We start from the raw sequence: 22,002 nt of genomic DNA, 5'->3' as shown, positions 1-22,002 counted from the left end.
TTTAATTAATCTAAAAAGTATATTTTTAAAAACTAGAGGCTGGTGAGAGGCCTTGAGCACAGGCCCTAAGACGAGAGGTTGAGGGAGCTGGGATTGCTTAGTCGGGAGAAGAGGAGGCTTAGGGGAGACCTTATTGCTGTCTACAACAACCTGAAAGGTGATTGTAGCCAGGAGGGGGTTGGTCTCTTCTCTCAAGCAACCAGCACCAGAACAAGAGGACACAGTCATAAACTGCACGAGGGGAAGTTTAGGCTCGAGGTGAGAAGAAAGTTCTTCACTGAGAGAGTCATTCGCCGTTGGAATGTGCTGCCCAGGGAGGTGGTGGAGTCACCATCCCTCGAGGTGTTCAAGAGGGGATTGGATGTGGCACTTGGTGCCATGGTTTAGTCACGGGGTCTGTGGTGACAGGTTGGACTTGATGATCTTTGAGGTCTCTTCCAACCTTGGTGATTCTGTGAATCACTCTAGCTTTCTTTTCTGCAGTATCCATGTCCAGTCATGCAGACTGAGCAAATAGGAGTTTCCATATTAGTGTTTGCTGCATATTTCCCAGGCCTGGGTGGCCACGAACTCCTGATTCCAAGCAGTGGTCCAAGGACATAGCACTGCCAGTGGACACCGCTCCTATCTGGCTACAGAGCTGCTTTTTCTGTTATCTAGAGTCTCAAAGGGAAAAGAGCTGCATGGTGCACATTTGACATATTTTCTATTAGTTAGATGCTTCTTAAAGTTTATCTCTGAGCATCTGTAGTTAACTCAACATTTCTCTTTTGAACATATGTAGTCTGATAACTTATGTTATTTGTGACATTCTCTACACAAATCCACAACTATTCTTCTTTTCAGAGTAATTCTTCTCATATCTATTCCTCTCAAGGTATGCACTGGCATTGCCTACGAGCTGATTACCTTCCAGTGCTATGTGACTAGTAAAAGAGTTGTAGAGTTTTGATGTTGAGATGCCTGAACTTAGAGTTTGAAGTCTGGCCTTAGCTATGTGACCTTAGAAACTGAACATTTGTCCTCCAGCATGGAAGACCCAGGTAGAGAGCTTTTGTCTCCATCTCCTCCTTTCTCAAACTCTGCCTACTCTTCCCAGCTGCTTCTTGGGCCCACTTCCAGCTATGCACATAGCAGCAGTAGCAAACTCTCATAGCTGTTCTGAAACCTGGGGGTAGGAGAAGTACCCTCTGTATCTTCTTGTCCCTTAAGTGGAGCCCATGACTCAAGAAGCTGAAAGGCAATGGAAGTCTCTGCCAAACCTCCATAAATTAAGAAAGGCTGTATTCATATAACAAGAAAGAAGATGTGACTTACTTAAGGTTATCCTACATCTGACTCTCTGGGAGAAGTCCCTGTGTGCTACAATGCATACCCAGTTTTTCCAACTGTATCTGCTGGTCTAATGCATGATACTACAAACATCTCTCTAAAGTTTTTTTCCTAATACCAAATGTTTAAAATAAAACAGTATTCTTCATTTGGATGCCTTGTTTCTTTTTAATGCATGACTGATGATCAGGCCTTTCAAACATGGTAGTTTCCAGGGTTGCATTTGAACGCAGTTCTCTCTCTCTCTCTTTTTTTCTAGACATGCATACTTAATTAGCAGCTACTTCATGTGGTTTTGGTGGTAGATATGCTTGGCTCTTCATGGGATTTGTTTGTTGTGATATGAAAATCTGGACTTCAGGCTGGAATCATAAGTGCCTTGAGCTGCACAAATCTGTGACAGGAGCTTTCCTCCCTGTTGGAAACATTTCATGGTAGAGAGCATTTGTGAGGTGCCTGGAGTTCCTAATTCCTGCATAGACTGATTTTCCACCCCTATATTTAGGAAGTACTGATGAAGCAGATTTGCTCCCCACATTTCCAGGTTTTTGTAATCCCTGCCCTTTGGTGCTGCAATTCCAGATATGACCCATCTGTCTGATTTTAGCCTGTGCAGAGCTTCTTTCCCACTGAGACTTACGTGTGGAAGTCTCTGTCTTTGCTCTTGTGCTGAGTTCTGTGTCACAGCTGCACAATATTTTCTATAGGCTGTAATTTGATATAGCATCCAAAGAGTTGGAGATTTTCTCTAGACTATAATTTGAAATAACATCCAAAGAATGAGTTGGATTTTTGTATTTGAAAAGAGAATGATGAACAGTTTATATGTGGGGATCTGAATTCTGGCTGGTTTGTCTCAGGGTCTGTGGATCTTTTCTCTCTCATTTTTGCCTCTGCAGGAAATTGTATTCATGCTCTTTGAGTATATTCTCTTATCTTTAACACAGACATCTGTTGAATGACATTGGAAACATAATCTAACTTTCTGTTTCCTTTGAGTTGGAGACACTCACAGTCTCCAAAGCTTATTTCCTTGCTCTTCAGAGTTCTGAAAACATAGAGTAGAAAAAATTAAGTACTAGTAAAAATCAGGAACATAAATTCCCACTGACTGTGTTCTTAATTCCTCAACCTTAGGAATCCCATCCTGTGGGCTAAAAGACAGACAAAATTTGCTAGAATAGAAAAAATTCTCCTGGAGGGCAGCAGCCCGAGCGGTGGTATTGTGCAACAATATGCAAAATGCGAGATATTTATGCCAATAAAAGCTTTTAAAGTGCTTTTCAGTTGATATTCATGCAAAGACACTCAACTTCCTGTTGTCCCAGACCAATCAATATTAAAGATGTGTTGACTTTAAACTATTCCCCCAACGGGAATCATATTGATTTTTCACATATAAACCCATTTTCAAATAATTTAGTGAAAGCACCATACTTTGGAGTCACAGTCTTAAAGGCATACATTGGATCCAACCAATGTGAACCAAAAAAGTGTGATTTACACTGGTTACAGCAACCTTAATATTGATGGTCTTGGAAAAGCTCATGTGTACTCAGTGAAGGGGAGGGTCTCAGCAGTTGTAATAAATATCCAAGCCAACAGCAAGACTGCCTCAAGGGGAGTGTTGCTGAATTTAACACTGTGTGGAGGAATCTTGATCAGTAACAAGAGCTATTTCCAGAGGAGTTCTGTGACAATACTCATAAGCTCCCTAGTGGTAAATGTGAAGTCTCTAGCATCATCCATTTGGAGGGCTAGCACTGGCTGAGTTTCTAATAAATTAATCAGCATCGTATGAATCAGTAATTTGCACAGCTGTAACACATATAAATTCAGGGAAATGAGCAGAGTCACAAAGATGTTTTAGGAAGCAATAATACTTTTTGTTTGCTAATCATAGTAAAAGGATATTTACAATAAATTGCTGATGTCATTTAAATTAAATACCTACACTGGACAGCATGTCATGGACAGGCTGTGAATTATTGCCCAGGTGATATGTTTTTCTTCTCTTATTTCAGTGGTTGAACTCCTTATGCATTCATTTGCTTTCTCTGTACACCTGTCAAACTCACAGGGCTTCAAGAAACTTATTTAAATAATAAGAATGAGACAGTTCACTGCGAGGTAACATATCTTCCCTTTTGAGAAGAGGACGAGTCAGTCTGCAGAGCACATCACTGAAAAGTGCTCTTATTCCTCTGCCTTATCTCTTTATCTTGAATACTTCAGTCTAGTCAGTTTGCTTCTTTCAGCATATTTGCATTGCTATCTACATTTATGACTTCTGCTGGAAACGGAGCCGTTTGGAAAGCCTGTACATGGGCAGACACTAGAAAGTAAAGGATACTACCTCACTGAAAAGCAAGAAATGCTAGGGACAAATGCTACACTTCAGAGGCAAACAACATTTTTTTCTTCAGCATTTTCTTTTCTTCAGCATTTCTTCACCATTTGCATAGCAAGTCATAGATAAAACACATCACCTGTCCCCAGTTCCATAGTCGAGACTAGTGTGAAATATAACTTTGCGAATCAAACCCTAAAACTAAAGTTAGCCGATGTCTTTGAGTAGGATCTATTCAGAACCCACAGCTGGATGATAGGAATAAAATATCACCAAGTTCCTCGCTCCCCGCCACCCTGCATTTCAAAGCGCTGCGGTTGTTTCGCCTGGTTAAGACGCCGAGGTGGCGGACAGCTCTCCGGTGCGGCGGACAGCGGCTGAAAGAGGAGCCTCTCACGCTCTGTCCCTCGCTCCCTACCAGCCGTCCCCGTGGCGCTCAGGCGCTGGGACCCCGCGCGGCGGCGGCGGCTCCGGGCTCCACGTCTCTCCGCCGCACAATACCCGTCTCGGGGCTGGGGCGTTTGCCGGAGAAGAGGCGGGGCGGCTCCTCCCAGCGCCAGGTATAAATAAGGGCTGCGGAGGAAGGAGCGGTCTTGATCTGTGCTTCGACACGGCTTCGGCTCCGCGGAGCGAGCAGCACCGGGGCCGCTGGACAGCGCCTGCGGCTCCGTGGGCCCATCCCCGGGCCTCCGCGGGGTGTCTGCTGCGGGCCCTCGTCAGCCCCGAAGGCTGCTGTCCTGGTGGCAGTCGCTGTCTCCGAGACTCAGGATCACGCTCTCCTGCCCAGCCGGGAGAGGGCTTGTGCAAAGCGCTGGAAGGTAGCGGCGCGGGATTTTTATCCATGCGCCCCTCCCCTGCGCCGGCGAACAGTGCTTCATCTGCGTTTCTGAGGGAACAAAACTCGGCAGAGAAAAAGAGGGAGGAAGAAAGGCAGGAGGAAGGGCAAGAAAGTTAGCTGACTTACAGAGAGGTGAAGCTTTCTAGTGTCTCCTTTTCACTGTCAGTTTTTACTGGAGACCTTCAGTCCTCCCGAAGGTGGTAGATGGAGACAGAACTGCCTCCCGAGTTCACAGCAGTGCCCCTCGGGGGAAATGGGAGTGCTCAGTTGGTGCCAGACTCAGCCCTACTGCCCCCAGAGCAGGGCATGGCCATGTTCATCGTCCGCTGTGTAATCCCTTCACTTTACCTGCTCATCATCACTGTGGGCTTGCTGGGCAACATCACTCTCATGAAGATCTTCATCTCCAACAGCGCCATGAGGAGTGTGCCCAACATCTTCATCTCCAGCCTTGCTGCCGGTGACCTGCTGCTGTTAGTGACCTGTGTGCCTGTGGATGCCTCCCGGTATTTCTCTGAGGAGTGGCTCTTTGGGGAGGTGGGCTGCAAGCTCATCCCTGCCATCCAGCTCACCTCAGTTGGTGTGTCTGTCTTTACCCTCACCGCCCTCAGTGCTGACAGGTAGGAAAGCTGGGCTACCCCTTCTCAGCTCTCTGCAGCTTGGGCTAAGACTAGCCAGAGCTGGCATGGAAGGTAAAGCCCCCCTCTGACAAGGTATCACTGGTTTGCAATCCCCTCATTTCAATTTGTGAGGTGCTCATGCTTCTTTTCCCCTCACTGACCAATGGCAAATCTGGTACTAACAAATTACAAAGCTTATTGTAAATGGGTGCACCTGGGCCTCCAGCTTCCAGGGTGTCAGCTGAAGACCTGGGTTTAGTCCTGTCTTCTGCACCTCAGGGCAGCCCATGTATTGTAATCTTATTAATTAGGGAAGTTTTTAGATGTTAGTTATCACCCATGCCAAGGCACAGTGGTATGTCAACAGGCAGTGAGCAGCTCAAACCAAGTCAAGCACAGAGATACTGTTAATCAGTAAGTTCCTTTCTGCATAGAAAATGTTTGTGTGTGTATGTGAGTGACACAGCAGAAGAGCAGGTTACCAGAGGCAGCTGCCAGAACTAGTACTGCCTCTCGGAGTTCAAAGGAACCAAACTGTTCTGTTGTACTTGTTAGTCTTAAACTTTTGTTCAGGCTGTTAATTCTGGCTTCTTCTGAATTTACAGAATCTTGTCAGATTAGGAAGAGAAAAAAGAACCACTCTCCAAGTTTTTCCTCCCAATTACTATAAATGAGTGCTGAAGGATTTATAGCAACAACAGGGTGGATGTTGGACTTTGATTCAGGCTCTAAAGGACAAAATCTTGCAGTGTAATTTGCAACCTTAAATAAAAATATTTTTCTCCCATTAGATAAGCAATTCCATTGATTTATTTATTTTTACCCAGAAAATACAATTCCTTCTCCATAGGAATTACTCTTTTTCCTTATGCTGGGTTTTAAGCAGAACTAATGCATTACATTTGTATATGATGTGAAGCCTGAGGGTAGTCTTCAGTGGTCAGCAATTTCAGTGATGTTTGAATTGGGACCTTAAATGCTTGCATATATAGACTGTGTTTGTGATTTAAACAGAAATTTGATTTTATTTTTGAAGAAGAGCTTTCAAAACATACCTTGAAGTGAACACCTGTAACCCCCTCATTATCTCATTTAAAAAGTATGACAGAAACTGTCCTTGGAGAGCCAAGCGAACCTTGTGGTTTTATTTCTGCTCTGTTTCCACTGTTTAAAAGTATGATTGTGTTATCTTATTTGAAAAGGGAAGAAGCTATTTTCAGAGGAGATCATCTTTCTAATGGACTATAATGTGAGGGAATGCTGGTGATTTAATATTTAAGGATTCATTAGTTTACTTTTTATATAGTCTTGGAGCATTCATTGTTTGCTTTGCCTGTATTTTACACCCTTCTTTTATTAACATTAAAGATTCAAGAAATAACAATGCTGAATCTGTTTACACTGAATGCATTTAGAATTATACATCATAGATAACAGCTGCAGATTGTGTGCTATGACTATATAAGCTTGTTATAAATATGTTCTTTCAGCATTTTGGAGTTCACAGTATATACAAATATCAGAAATAGTTATACTAAGAATTTAACAACTCTGTCTTTAACCTCTGCAGTTACATTTTCAGTAGGAAAAACATTTATTTTTTCAGTCAGAAGAACAGCTATCGACTTCAGAGGCCAATGTCTTGTCTCCTAGGGGTGCAAGCCATCTCTGAGGAAAGTTTACTGGACTAAAGTGTACTTTTTTTGTTTGACACTTTTGTTGAGCTAAAGGGAGGCACTGGTGTGGAGGAGTTTTTGCCACACTAATTTGTAACCAGATCCTAATGTGTTCCATGATGACTTGATCACTTATGGCTAGTTATGTCAGCATATCGGAAGTGATGGCAGCATCCTACATCTGCAGATGAGGAGGCAAGGCCTGGCTAGGGGCAGTATTTTCTCCATATAAGCAGATCTAGAATAGGATGTTACCAATTTGAAAGCAGTGATGCCACTAAAAAGGTTCCATTATGATCCAATACATATGTGGTATACAATATCTCTCAGTGACAGCTTATTTCACACATAATGCATTGGACTGGATGATCTTTGAGGTCTCTCACAACCAGATATATTTTCTGATTCTGTGACTACTATATGATCATTAAAGCCTTTCCTCTTAACTCCCTGTTGTCCCAGGACCGCGTGGAACTCTAGGCACTGGTTACACTCAGGAACAGCTTTAAAAATATTTTTAATTGGGGTAAGGGAGGTTGTCTTGGTTCCCACAGTGCAATTAGCACTTATTATTTATGTGGAAATACTGCATGGTGAATTACATGCATGTGATACATTTAACAAGAGCAGGTACAGAAGCAATAAACTCTGAATGATCATTACCTGCCAACTGAAGCTACAAGGGAGCAAAAATAGTATTAATTGCATATATATATCTTCTGAAGTTGCTTTTTTGGGTTTTTTTTGGTCACAGAATTGCCTTCAGTATCCCTAGTGCTTTCAGTGTGACACATGTGCACCTTCTATCTGGAACCTTCATTATCTAGTACTGAGGTTATTTGGGGTTTGGTTTTGTGGGGTTTTTTGGTTGGTTGGGTTTTGTTTTGTTTTGTTGTTGTTGTTGTTTTGTGTGTGTGTACACAAATGTGGTATGTAATTTGTAACAATGCTTCCCAGATTTCCCTAGAGCACATTTGCAGATTGAATTCACAGATTGCAGCAGATCCACCCAAGGGTGCCCATCCCAGGAATAGCAGATGGTCCCATCAAACAGTTCTCCTCACACTTGAGCTCTTGTGAGTCTGGCATCTGGGTGTGGGCAGTGGTTCCCTGCTGCAGTTCCCTACCTTTTGGGGCAGAACAGGGTGGAGAGGTCATCAACAGTGGTGGGAATGGTGGCAGAGGAATGAATGCAATAGTGGCACTAGTGTGTTTGCATCAGAGGAGGGTGTGATTTCACTCTCCTCTGGGGTGCCAAAGGCACCACAGGATCATTGCAGCTGAGCCAGCTGTCTCCTGTCACTGCCAAGCTGGAGATGTGGAGAGACAACACACATGCCCCTCATGGCCACTGCTCCTATTGATTTTACTCTGTTGTGAAGAAACCAGACCACTTCTAAAAATCTTAATCTTTCTCAGGTTTAAAAAACCAAGAAAAACCAGAGGGGGTGGGGGGTGGGTGTTACAGAAAGAGAAAACTTAATAATTACAGTGGGTAATAAATGGGAAAGAGGACAGACACTGAGAGACAAAATTGTGAAATACTAAAAAGGAAGTAAAATAGGGAACTGGAGGGTCCATTGGAGGGGAAGATGACCTCCAATACCAATCAGCACACCCTGAAAATGCCTACAGAACTAGTGCATGATGGAAATAAAAATGGGTCTCCTGTCTAGCTTGCTTTACCAAGGGCCATGGAGTGTAGTTTTGGCCAGGGCTATTGGATGTTGATGAGGATGTCTCAGTTCTTGGTGTGGTCTTGGATAAGCAGGATAAAGAGGTGAGAGAAGTGTAGCCAGAGTGACTGCATCATGACGGAAGGAAACATTGTGTCAGCATCTCCTCACTGCAAAAAGGGATATAGAAACTAGGGATGAACCCAGCTTGAACTATGCCTGATTGAACCATCCCATTTTTCACTGCTTCAGGGAGCGTTTTCTCAGTTTACATCTCTGGTGGGCCGTGCAGTTAGCTCAGAGTGCAAACTAGGCCCATGGAGGGTTCTTCATGCTCTTCTCAGGGCTGTTTTGTTCCCAGGAAGAACTCTAGGGTAAACTAGAGCACAAGTACAGAAAGATATTTCCAAGATGCCTTTCACAGCTAGAGGGCTGGATGACTCATAAAATTTAGTCTAGAAAAGCAGCTAGAGAAGCTCAGTGGGCAGCAGCTCAAGAATGAACGTGACAGTGTACACCTCTAGCCATCATTGCATTGTTGTATATGCTGATAAAAACCAATTGTATCACAAAAGTGCCAAGAGACCTGAGGTGAATAGAGGTTGAAGGAATAAATGGCAGCTCCTTACAACAACTTTATATGTGTCCCACATGGTCTTTCCTTTTCTCTTGGCTACCATTTATGTTTAATTTTTATGTTTATGTTAAATTCTGCTAATTTTTCTAGACTGAATTTTCTTTCTAATGAAGGGTTTAAAGGTGTTAACTCAAATACAGTTGTGCTGCTCTCTAAAGACAGTGATGCTGAATAGTGGAGCAGCTGGCCCTACTGCAATCCAAGTAACTTTTCTTTGTGTTCTTCATAACAAGTGTGACAAAAAGACACCTTTGATGAGACACATATTTGATTAATCAGGTATTCATTCGGGCCATGACTCCTTTCCTGTACCTTTATAACAAAGAGGTTTGAAAATCTATGTTCATACATAAATAACTAAGTTCAGTTCCTATCTGAGATGCTAAAAATATATCCTATATATCTGAACAGCACAGCTGAACTATTTGCTATTTGATATTTGTTTGTTTGGGCATGTTTATTTCTTTATTTCTTTGCTTTAATTTTGGAACATTGCAAATTTTGTTTTTTAGAAGTGCAAAGAGGCTCAAAACCATTTTGTGCAACTTTAATATCTATGTGTTGACTTCTGGCTACAACTGATAACAAAATCCATTCTGGCTCAGTTTGCATGCCTTCTGTCTCCCGCTTCTGAGGGGACTCAGGAAATGTTTTGAAGACATTCAGGAGGGTGAAAAGGTGCCCTAGTAACTACTTCTTTAATTTTCATTAGTAGAGTAATTCTTAATAAAAATTCACTTGGAGTCATCTTCTTCATCTTCTTCATAATTTATTTGAAGTTTCTTCTTTTGTTATGTTAGGTGCTCACTCAAGCAGAAATATACTGGTTGAAGACCTCCAAAATCCTGATTTCTTATTCCATGTTGTAGAGCAAGTGACACAGGAAAGCTGACATGATTTCCTTTTGAGCTCTAACAGTTGACATTTGGAGACTAAAGAGCCTTGATGAGAGAAGTAGTATTAAAATGATGTCCTGAAAATGACTTATAATTAACAAAAGAATAGAGAAAAAATGATCAAAGGTAAAGCGAAATACTATCTGTATAAAAGAAAATCAGTGCCTTAACTGTTTATCATAGATGGGAAAACAAAATAATATGGACCCAATAGAACTATGACATCTATGAGTTTATCTCTTAGAAACTGTAACTCTTGAGGTAAACACATTGAATTAATAACTTGCTGAAGTATATTAAAACACATGATGGTCCAGATGTGTCACTGGAGGCTGTAACAATATGGTTATAGTTATACAACAATGGGCAAAGCAAAAAGGATTTAGGAGATGCTGGGCAAACTTTGTCTCTCCCATTATTTTTTTTTTTCCACCTCACCCTTTAGTTTACATGTACAAACTTGACTCACAAATAAAGTTTGCCAGTTTACCTTTGATGAAACACTTGACAGATTTTTCAAGCCTGTTCTCACCTGTGACTTCCCAAAGGTTTTAATTTATTCGTCTCCATTCTATGCACCCAAAAGGAATCAGATGGAAAATATTCCAGAAAGGAAAATGGATGGCAGACTGCCCTCCCCCCTTTAACACTGAAGAAGGAATTTTACAACTGGAGTAGATTAGGAAGTTACCTATTGTAGGATAAGTTTGTTCAAGTCAGGGAATTCACATCAGTTGCTGGAGAAGTTCCTCTTGTGACTATCTATGCGGATGAAAATGATTTCTCGGCAAATAACATTTTCCTCCCACGTGTGGCAAATTTTCCTCAAACTTCATATAGACACACACATCTGTTAAACTTCTGTCTGTGTGCATGTGTCCTATGCTCTTCAACTCATATGAAAACAGGTTAGTCTTGAGGATGGCAGAGTGAGAAGCGGCTGTAGTGTTCATCCTAGTCAGTGATCAATGTGGTGTTGGCAGCAGCCGGCATTGCTTTGATTAATGCAAATGCCAGAGTCTGGTAGCCCTTGCTAGGCTTCACACTAAAACCTGAGAAACTCTTAGAAAAACATTCCTCTTGTTTCTTTTATCAGTTCAGTAAAATCCTATGGTGCTTTATTATTATTTTTTTTTTCCAGAAAAAAAAATAGCTGGAAAACAGCAGATCTGACTAAATTCTTACCAAGCAAGCCTGAACATAAATCTCCATACATTTATTTTACTTGCTTGCCTGTCTTACATTGCAATGGGTTTATTCAAACTGAACTCCTGGAATCCTTAAGTTTGCATTTAGCACGTCCTCAGATATTATGTCAAAGATAAAATATACTCTACCAATGCCTTCCCTAGGAAAAACAGATTTCACATGTGATGAAAAACTTATTAGAGAATAAATAATATATATGTTTTATGTATGTGCAGAATGGTGGAACTCTCAAATGTCCTTCCCAATAGGGATACTTTCATTGAATCCTAAATTTAAAGGAATTTGATTATAGAATGGGTGTATTTCTCATATGGATTTTGCTACAGAACCATTCCTCCTGACTATATAGTCCTGTTGCTAAAGTATTTTTTGTATTTTTTTTAAATATGTTCTTATTGAAGCAAGGCACATGCAATCACAATCCTTATGTCTAAACATGTACTTCCACTCATAACTTCTAAATCCATGCTGAAATACAACCATTTGACAGTATGACTATAAATAGCAAGTAAGTTCCTACTAGTTCATGGAATTGTGGAAGGTAAGAGGAAACCTGCTGTGTTGTCTGTTGCAGCATTTTGAATTCAGAAATTAAAGATCTATGGTCTAGATTCTCAAATGGTAAAATCTAAGTCTATTCCAGATACATGGAGGTTGGTTATTTAATTCATCCTGGCTTGTAACATTTCTAGAAATGATCTGGCCACATAGCATTGTACTTAATGACTGTGTTTTCTGCACTGAACAGGTTTTTTTGTCTTTGGTTTTCTGCTTCCAGGCACTTAAGTTTCTGTAACCGATATTTTCATTGACCTTCTGCTCCAGCAGTGACAATTTTGTGAGATGTTTTCCATTCAAATATGTATGGATATCATTGCTGGGAGACATGAAGTAAGCATCTGGTGAATAAGCAGAGTAGTGGTGTGCCCTAAGGATCAGTGCTGGGCCCCATGCTCTTTAACATCTTTATTGATGATCTGGATGAGGGCATTGAGTCCATCATCAGTAAATTTGCAGATGACACTGAGCTAGGGGCAGGAGTTGATCTGCTGGAGGGTAGAGAGGCTTTGCAGAGGGACCTTGACAGGCTGGATAGATGGGCAGAGTCCAATGGTATGAGATTTAACACATCCAAGTGCCGAGTTCTGCACATTGGCCAAAGCAACCCTATTCAGTGCTACAGGCTGGGGTCAGAGTGGCTGGAGAGTGGCCAGGCCAGGCAGAGAGGCACCTAGGGGTGCTGGTTGATGGTAGGCTGAACATGAGCCTGCACTGTGCCCAGGCAGCCAGGAAGGCCAATGGCATCCTGGCCTGCATCAGGAACAGTGGCAGGCAGGAGCAGGGAGGTCATTCTGCCCCTGTACACTGCACTGGTTAGGCTGCACCTCGAGTCCTGTGTTCAGTTCTGGGCCCCTCAGTTTAGGAAGGATGTTGACTTGCTAGAGCGTGTCCAGAGAAGGGCAATGAAGTTGGTGAGGGGTTTGGAACACAAGCCCTATGAGGAGAGACTGAGGGAGCTGGGGTTGCTTAGCCTGGAGAGAAGGAGACTCAGGGGTGACCTTATTGCTGTCTACAACTACTTTAAGGGAGGTTGTAGCCAGGTGGGTGTTGGTCGCTTCTCCCAAGCAACCAGCACCAGAACAAGAGGACAGAGTCTCAAGCTGTGCCAGGGGAGGTTTAGGCTGGACGTTAGGAGGAAGTTCTACACAGAGAGAGTGATTGCCCATTGGAATGGGCTGCCTGAGAAGGTGGTGGAGTCACCATCACTGGAGGTTTTCAGGAGGAGACTTGATAGGGTGCTTGGTTGCATGGTTTAGTTGATTAGGTGGTGTTGGATAATAGGTTGGACGCGATGATCTTGAAGGTCTCTTCCAACCTGGTCTGGTCTATTCTATTCTATTCTATTCTATTCTATTCTATTCTATTCTATTCTATTCTATTCTATTCTATTCTATTCTATTCCATTCCATTCCATTCCATTCCATTCCATTCCATTCCATTCCATTCTCATGCATCTCTCTTTCATCAGTCTAAAACCAGGGGGCGATATTAACAGGGTTTGGATCAAACCCTTTTGAGGAAATGTTTCTGTTTCCTCAAACTCCTTTGAAACTCCATGATGCACAATTTAAACTCAGAAAGAATAAGAGAAAATTAGGTGTGATTTTTTTCTTGCCATAGTATTAGATTGAGGAAGAAGTAGTATGACTAAATGGAAAGCAGAATGCTAGGGGACAAAACCAAACAGCTTGTCTAAGCTATACATTGCAATGGCTAATCTAACCTCGGTGCTGCCTTTCCTCCTATCCACCCCTTGCAGAATGGGCAAGTTTGTGCTTGTGTCTGTTGGCAGAAGCCATAGCTCCAAAGAAATGAAACTTAAAAAAAATATTTCCTGAGTTGGGTTGCCTTTGTCATCAGTGATAATGATGGAGGATGTAGGAAGACAGAATTTGCATGAAAGTTTTTAATTAAAATCAAATGTATATTGGTAATTATTTCCTGAACTTCATGGCAACCTGTAATTTACTTTTTTTTTTCATCAATGAAGTAAAAGAAAAGATGGATTTTGCTTATTAATGTGACTAAATAATTTGCCCCCTTACTCTGATTTACCAGTGTTGTCTTATTGATAGAAAATAGTTTGTGACTTGAATGATTGGTGGTATATTTTAGCCTTACACTTGTTTTATACCGAGGAAGACACTTGGTGTTCATTTTGAGAACATTTTAAATTCCACTTAGTTTAAATTTCATTTTATTTGTAACCTGTCTCTTTCTACTCCTTATCTTTTCAAAGCTGTAAGCAAGATGAGAGATTTTATTTTTTTAAAGCACTTCAGACCTTTTTGTTCCTGTGAGCACCAAGTACTGTGCAGGGCTGAGTCCTAGGCAGAAGAGTGCCATCTTGTAGTCAGCTGAAGTAGCAAGCAGAATTTGATAGGATTAAAGAATTTTCTTGTCGTTGTTCTGAACACAGCTGTTTTTGTGGAAAAAGACCTTCTGCTCCAGTGCCATCCAGCACCATCCATCTTCGAGTCAGTTGTGGCTCAGGGGAAAACATGCTATTTGTTGAAGTAGCAGTATATGCCAAGGCATAAATATGTGCCATATCTTCTGCTAATGTAAAGGCTTCTGAAAAAGTCTACCTTCAAAATATCAAAGAGACCAAATTCTGCTAAAAGAATTAATCATAACATGATCATTTTCTTGGGTCGTGGGATTGTGGTCAAAACAGTTTGAAGCACTGCAATGGGAAAAGAGAGGAAAAAAAAAGCCATCTGTAGTAAACCCCATAATTTTTATACCCACCACTCTGAAGTCCCCAAACCAGATCTTTCCCAGCAATGTGAGGTCTTAAAGAAATGAGCAGATGTAAGGATTTGACGTCACCTTATCTGAATGAAAATAAATAGATCTGTCTTTATGTAATGAAATCAAGGCAGACAGCAATAGGAAGGAAATTATTGAATAATAAGGTCAGAATTTGTACTGGGGAGCATTCATTATTTGTACAGAAGCCTGCAACCTTCATATCCTATAAAGGATTTCTTTACACCTAGGTGTCTAGGGAGTTTCTCACTGTGTGTTAAAAGAAATGATAAGTATAAATTAACAGAGGCAGTTTACTGAATTTTATTTTCTACTCCACTGTGTGGGTTAAGACAGAGTAAAAATCTCTCTCAAGTCAGAGAGGGTATTGAACATAAATAACAATTATTTTTAATTATTTAGTGATAATAGAAATTATTACAGTCCTGAGAAAGAGGACTCTGAGGTATATTTTGACTCACATGTTCTCTGAAGAAAGATTGCTAGGGTACCAAGACAATGCTCTGTTCCACATTTTCATGGCATGGCTAGTTGCACTGTTTGTTGCCAGTCAACTCAAAGGTGCTGTATGAAGGTATAGCTTTTATCCTCAGTTCCTCAAACACCTGCTCAAGGTGTTGAGAGTCTATGCAGTACCTACCAGGACCCTCAAATCATCCGTAAAGAGTGTTTGTGATCACAGCTCAGTTTCTCAGCATTTCCTTCAGCATCTGTGTTATATTTAGCCATAATCTAACCCTTGGTATGTATGTAGAAACCTGCTGGTACCGATATATATTTCTCTTTATATATGCAGGTACATGTATCTACATGCATAGATAGGGAGCTTTATCACCGAGTAGCGACACCTAAATTACAGTTCTTCTCACTCTAAGCTCATTGTATAGCTAACTGTGGTGAGTTGAAAATTCCCCCCCCCCCCCCCCAACATTAAATTTCCCAGACCAGCTCATCTGGAAGCAAATGAAAGCTGCATTTACAAGCAAAACTACAATCTGCAATGAAATGCTATAAATATGTACAAAATATACAGTATTTACAGCATTTATAGGTATTTACAATTAATAAACATCACAAGAACCCCCTTGGCCAAAGACCAGGGTAGCTGCAACAGCTTCTGCTTCCCTGCCTCCTTCCCTACCCACCTTGTACACAAAGGGACAAGAGAAAAGAAGGCAGAGGATAGTTGTCGTTAATACCAGTCACAACAAAAGCGATGCAGTCAAGGTCAGTAAGCCAGGAGAAGCATCAGCCAGAGCCAAAGAAATGAAAAGAGAAATATCGTTTACCAAACTAAGTCTTATGGTAGATAACTCTCCAATGGGATTGTACAGAACTATCATTATTTCCCTTTTTACACCCAAGAGTGATTTATTTACATTTCACTACATTCTGTTCAAGATCTCTGGAAAAATTTTAAAGGCATAGACTGAAACTACCACACTAACAGAGAAAAACAAGCACCTCAGAAGGTGAGTTAATACATCTATAACCCAAATCAGCCGTGGAAAATACATCTCAGATGACTGGCAAAAGCCTTAAGATAAATACAGTTATGTACCTGGAGTATGAATATCTCCTGACTCCTTTCTTGCTATTAAACATTGCTTTAAATATTAAAGAAAACAATCTTACTGTTTCTCAAAACCTCTGCAATTTCAGACACACACCCCTGCTCCAAATCTTAAATCAAATCAAAAGTAGAAAGAAAAAACTGAAGAAGCAAAAAAACCCCATCACATAATGCAAGCTTCCAAATTCCTACAATTTAGACAAACTGAAATGTTTAATGTTCAGCTTTTAATAAAAAGATTGAAACCAGGATTTACTTACATTTTGAGGGGGGAAAAATCCAAATAAATTAAAAATCAAAGTAACACATTGACGTATCTTTGAAATATTTTTCTCAAAGTATATTTGACCATTTAAAACTGAGCTTTTCTTGTGGAAAGTTTCACTTTCTATTACCTTTTGTTATATGTTTGGTTTCAAGAAAAGAACTCCTAACCAGAGGCTACATCTATTCATCTATTTTGCTTTGCTGCAGTGTGTTACTTCCATTCTCTGCAATTCTTCCTGTTGTCATTATATTGTTTATGAAATTATCAGTTGTGCCAAGGTTTATATATAATCACATATTATGAGAAAGTGTCCTAAAATGTGGTATAAAGCAGCATCTTCCACCTCTTGAAGAGGCAATGTTTACTTTATTTAAGAGCTTAATACTTCTTCACAGGCCACATGGAGCCATTCTTGACTGACTTTGTGAAGATGTGGATGTTCCAGGTGTAATAGTCAGGACAGTACCTCCGTGCATAGAAAGGTACTGAGGTGGAAAGGCAAGAGCTGACACAGCCGCAGGTTTTTAGTGGTCTGGCAAGAAGTGGTTAATGATGATTATTACCCCATGGTCCCAGAGGGGCTGGTGGAGTTTGACAGTGGGAAAGCTCTGGTGACAGACAGGAGGAAATCCTGGGTTGTGGGAGCTGAGAAAGGAAATAGGCTAGTATGTATGTGGTGGTACAAGAATGAGATAGAAGTAAGGAGGCAGGATGTCCATTCAGTGGTTTGCTCTGGGGATCTGGAGAAAGAAAGATTGAAGCCACAGTTGCTTCTGTGCTTTCACCAGGCTGGCACAGAATGGGCACCAGAGCCATGGGTTGTATCCAGGGCTCCTTTTGCTGCCTCTGATGGGTATATACAGATGAAGATAGAGATTTAGAGAATGCAAATTTAGGAAAGATTACAAATCACTTGACATTTCAAATAAGAACAAAATATGACATTATTTTAATCAGAGGTATGAAGTGGCCTTGTGCATCACATGTTGAATTTGAAAAGCTCCCTTTTAATTTGCATCTCTGTTTTGATCAATTTCAGGTATAAAGCAATTGTAAATCCCATGGACATCCAGACCTCCAGTGCAGTGCTGTGGACCTGTCTTAAAGCCATTGCCATCTGGGTAGTCTCCATGCTTCTAGCAGTTCCTGAAGCAGTGTTCTCTGAGCTGGCCTACATCAGTGATGCAGATAATGCCACGTTCACAGCATGCATACCATACCCCATGACAGACGACGTGCACCCAAAGATCCATTCTGTGCTGATTTTCCTTGTGTATTTCCTTATCCCTCTTGCCATAATTAGTATCTATTACTATCATATCGCAAAGAGTTTAATAAAAAGTGCTCACAACATTCCTGGAGAGTACAGTGAGCATTGCAAAAGACAGGTAAGCAATTTGCTTTTTGCATCCTGATGAAAGATCTGTGTTCTGTATACACCTGCAAGTGAAAGTACAGGAACTTTAACATCTGAATTATACAATTTCACGAAGGATTAGTACAATTTCTCTTGTTTTCACAATTGCTTGGTATTAAGCCCAGTATGTAAAGGAATATGAACAAGGAAAAATACTAATTCAATGCTGCCAATGCGTATTCCTAACATGAAATGGGATCGGTGTATGTGTTTCTATGTGTTGTTATTGTAACTGTTCCTTGTGTTCTTACTGAGGAACAATGTTTTTGCAGTTAGTGTTAGTGGTTTCACCTGTTTCTGTAGACAGACATTTGGAGAAGAACTCTTAAAATAACTTTTTGAGAACTGTCTCTAGTTTCTTTGTGCTTAGAAATGAAAAAAAGTGACATACACGGGAAAAAAAAATCTCAGGGGATCTAAGGTTCTGAAACTAAGGAGTGCTGAAGATAATGAACACAGAGCAGGAACTGGTTGTTCTTTGGCTTTCTCAAATATCATCCTGATCTTGCACATTTCTAATACTTTTTCTATTATAAATGCTATAGGTTCTGTATTCTTTTAAGAGAAAGCACTTGTAATGCTGGACAAAGCCAGCTTCCCTGTGAGGCACAGGAAGCAGTAAAGATAGCAACAAGCTGTTCATGAGCAGGGACACTTACATACACAAATGACAGCTTTTGCAGTGCAAGTGCCTCAAATGCTTTACAAAAGCATTAGTATTGATAGAGAAAGATATGTATCCTCCTTAAAACAATTTGGAAGTATTTCATCTGCCAGTATTGTAGAAAATGCTTTTAAACCCTCCTTGGATATATGTGATGCATATTCTTTCAAAAAGAAAGACACATTCCCTCATGTCCTTTTTGCTCAGCATTTCATTTCTACTGTAGCCTGTTTCTTGTAAAAAATGCATAAATATTAGCACTTCATGTATTTTTTCATCTTTCCTGTGAAATATAGAGAGCCTTTTGGCTGAACCCTCAGGATGGAAACAATATTTAATTTATATTGCATTTCTGAACCCACACGAATGTTCAAAGTAAGAACATATTTTTTCATTCTACATCGTGTTTTCTTTCTCTTTGTGTGTGGTTTTTGTTGGTGGTTGATTTTTTTTTTTGCTTTTTTTTTTTTTTTAATCTCTGAGGTTCAGAAGAATGGAAAATTCCAATGTGCTTACATATCTCAGAGCAAGAGGAAGTGAATTCATACTATTGCCATCAACTGATCTTTCTTTAGGCCATAGTGCAAAAGCCTAATATTCACACTGTGCCTTTGCACCCTTTAGTCTGCCTTTGCAATGAGTGCAAATCATAGTAGTATCAGTCAGGGTTGGAAGGGACCACAAGGATCATCTAGTTCCAACTCCCCTGCCATGGGCAGGGACACCCCACACTAGATCAGGCTGGCCAGAGCCTCATCCAGCCTGGTCTTAAACACCTCCAGGGATGGGGCCTCAACCACCTCCCTGGAAAACCCATTCCAGTGCTTCACCACTCTCATGGTGAAGAACCTCCTCCTCACATCCTACCAAATCCTACCAAACTGGAATGTTAGAGTTTTCCTATCTATTGTGAATTTCTCACTGTATCTGGTCTAGATAGAGTCAAGAAAACTACTTACAGATCGATTTCACAGATTTTGAAACCCTGTTACAGTAAATTAACTTCCTACTTTTCTCAGAAAACTGAGCAAAGTCAGGAAACTTTCCTGCCTTTGCAAAATTTTGGTACCTAATATACATGATAAGCCTTTTGAAAGGAGTATGCAGAAAGTTTCTGCCTCCCTTTTGTGCCTTCTCTCTGGATAGTTTCTCTTCCTGTCTCAGTTTAGGACCACTCAAGTAGGCTCCTGTCAATTTCGGTCACTCTCGATATCTACATTGTAATCTGTTATACTCTAGTACTGCAATTAAAGTGTATTTCTTTAAAGTTATTATTGAAGACTTAACTTAACCTTTCACCCTGTGGAATTAAGATGCTCCATACTGTGCAATGCAGTTTTAGTGATTTCTCTAGGAGAGATGTGCAAGTGAGGCATTTTGGGAAAAATGATGGGATGTTAGCTATAGCTAATGCCCTAGCTGTGTCTTTACATTTCACTCAAAATGTCTCTAGATTTCAAAGTCAACTAAGCTTCAAGCCAAGCACTGAGATCTCATCAGAAAAGGTTGTTTCATGACATCCTTTGATGTGTGCTTTCAGGCTAAAAGCCAACATTCACTTGGGTCATGAATCACTCTTGCTGCATATATCATAAAGAGAAAACTCCTGCAACTGCAAACAGCTAGGATCTTTCACTGGAAGTAGACTGAAAGTGGGAAAAGAAAGTAAATGAGACAGAAAAAGTAATTCAGCTCCTGAAGGATGCATTTTTACTGTCCTTACTTATGACAGCTATTCAAGCTAATGCAAAGTAAAGTGCTGCATATATTAATTACATCTGTTTTGTGGAGTAATTCTGTTCATTGTTGTTGATTTGGGTTTTCTTCATCTTTTAGATGGAAACTCGGAAACGCCTGGCAAAAATTGTTCTAGTTTTTGTTGGCTTCTTTGCTCTCTGCTGGTTTCCCAACCACGTGCTGTACATGTACCGGTCTTTTAATTACAGTAAGATTGATCCGTCAACAGGACATATGATTGTTACTTTAGTGGCCCGAGTGCTGAGCTTCTGCAACTCTTGTGTCAATCCATTTGCACTGTACTTTCTTAGTGAGAGTTTTAGAAGACATTTCAACAACCAGCTTCACTGCAGGAGGAAAGTTCAGCGAGCGAGATCTGCCAGCTACTTGCGCAACTCTTCTGCCATTCAAATGGCTTCCCTGAAAAGCAATACCAGGAACACGATGACTAGCATGACACAACTGAATGGGCACAGCTTGAAACAAGAAGTGTCATTATGATTTAAGAGGTGTGATTTTTGACTGCAGAGCATATTTGAACTCTTTCTTTGCAGTTTGTAACTCATTCTTGTCTCTCATATGCATAGACCATCTGAGTCCTCAGAACAGAGAATCTGTTAAAGTCTGGCCAATCTATTGGCCTATTATTAATTTTAGGTAGAAGTGGGGAGAATATTTTATTGAGAAAACAAAACTGACTGTTTTCATATTGTACTTTAAAGGAAATGCTAATGTTTAACATGTAAGAAAGTAAAATAATGATGTCAATATTAGTGTAGCTGATCTAATATGGCTTTAAAAAATACAGATTTTCATATCTGAAGAATATGTATTTTTAGCTGAATATTGACCTAGCATATGTCTTACTCTAAAAGTTTTTGCATGATTTTATCTATGCTGTTCATTAATACTGGTAGGCATTTTTTGGACCCAGTTAAGGAGCCATTGCAATGCATAGATTCTTGTTTCGGATAAAAAAGAGACTTAAATATTGAGTGCCAGACCTTTACCTCATTTAAATCTGCCTTGTGTTTACAATTTGGCAGACATGATGAAAATTAACTTTTTTGGGTGTTGTCTTTGCTTCTGAAACTCAGTGTCTGAAAGCCTATTTCTCTGATTTGTTGTCTGTGACAGCATTGGTTCAGTGTTTACATGTTTTGTATTTGCTAATACTAACAGAGCTTGCTGACAAGGGTACACAGCTAAGAAAAACACTGAGCTTAATGGGATGGCTGAATGTTCAAAGACATAAATTTCTTAGTGGCTTTTTCAGAAAGGGTCTGTGGCAAGGCTTCATTCAGCTCAGAGCAGTCTTGGACTTCAGAACCTAAACTGATACCAGACAAAACCAAACTGGAGGATGTCCTGCAGGAAAACATCTGCCATACTCTGATCACTAGTGATCATCCAGCCTGTGGAACCAGACAAGTTCTTTCCTGAAATAAATCCCAAATGGTGAAACATGGAGAGTTGGCATTGGTTGCTCAGCACCAGCTCCAAACTGTCTAGATCTACTCCCTTTCCAAGCATCGTTTACTAGTCTAAGCTTAGCTACTTTTGAAAATCTCATCTTTAGAAGACACTTTTTATTTTCCCGAAGGCACTCGTGCATAAACAGTCAATGCGCTTCTGCAAATCCTAACTTGGCTGTTGAAAAGAAGGAATTTCAAGTGTTTTTTGTGAGTCATTCCAGTGCTATGGACAGTGCACAGATCTTTGTCAGTATTCCCAGGAGGACATCTTCAAGGTACATGGTCAGTGCAGAGGTGGGAT

The 22,002-nt window shown here is 40.6% G+C and overlaps 1 protein-coding gene across 1 annotated transcript; it reads left to right on the top strand.

The window, feature by feature from the left end:
- The first annotated feature begins 4,724 nt into the window (after positions 1 to 4,724).
- On the top strand, positions 4,725 to 20,727 carry NMBR (neuromedin B receptor). Its single transcript, XM_068147405.1, has 3 exons — positions 4,725 to 5,140; positions 17,448 to 17,796; positions 20,326 to 20,727. Exons 1-3 carry the CDS (start codon positions 4,725 to 4,727, stop codon positions 20,725 to 20,727), a joined length of 1,167 nt encoding a protein of 388 aa, XP_068003506.1.
- Positions 20,728 to 22,002: the final 1,275 nt, after the last annotated feature.

This window comes from Melanerpes formicivorus, unplaced genomic scaffold (assembly GCF_026170545.1).
Source record: "Melanerpes formicivorus ecotype bairdi unplaced genomic scaffold, bMelFor1.0.p_v2 SCAF_2, whole genome shotgun sequence".
Classification (NCBI taxonomy): domain Eukaryota; kingdom Metazoa; phylum Chordata; class Aves; order Piciformes; family Picidae; genus Melanerpes; species Melanerpes formicivorus.
Note: the sequence above shows the minus strand (reverse complement) of the source record. Positions and strands in the feature narration are given on the sequence as shown.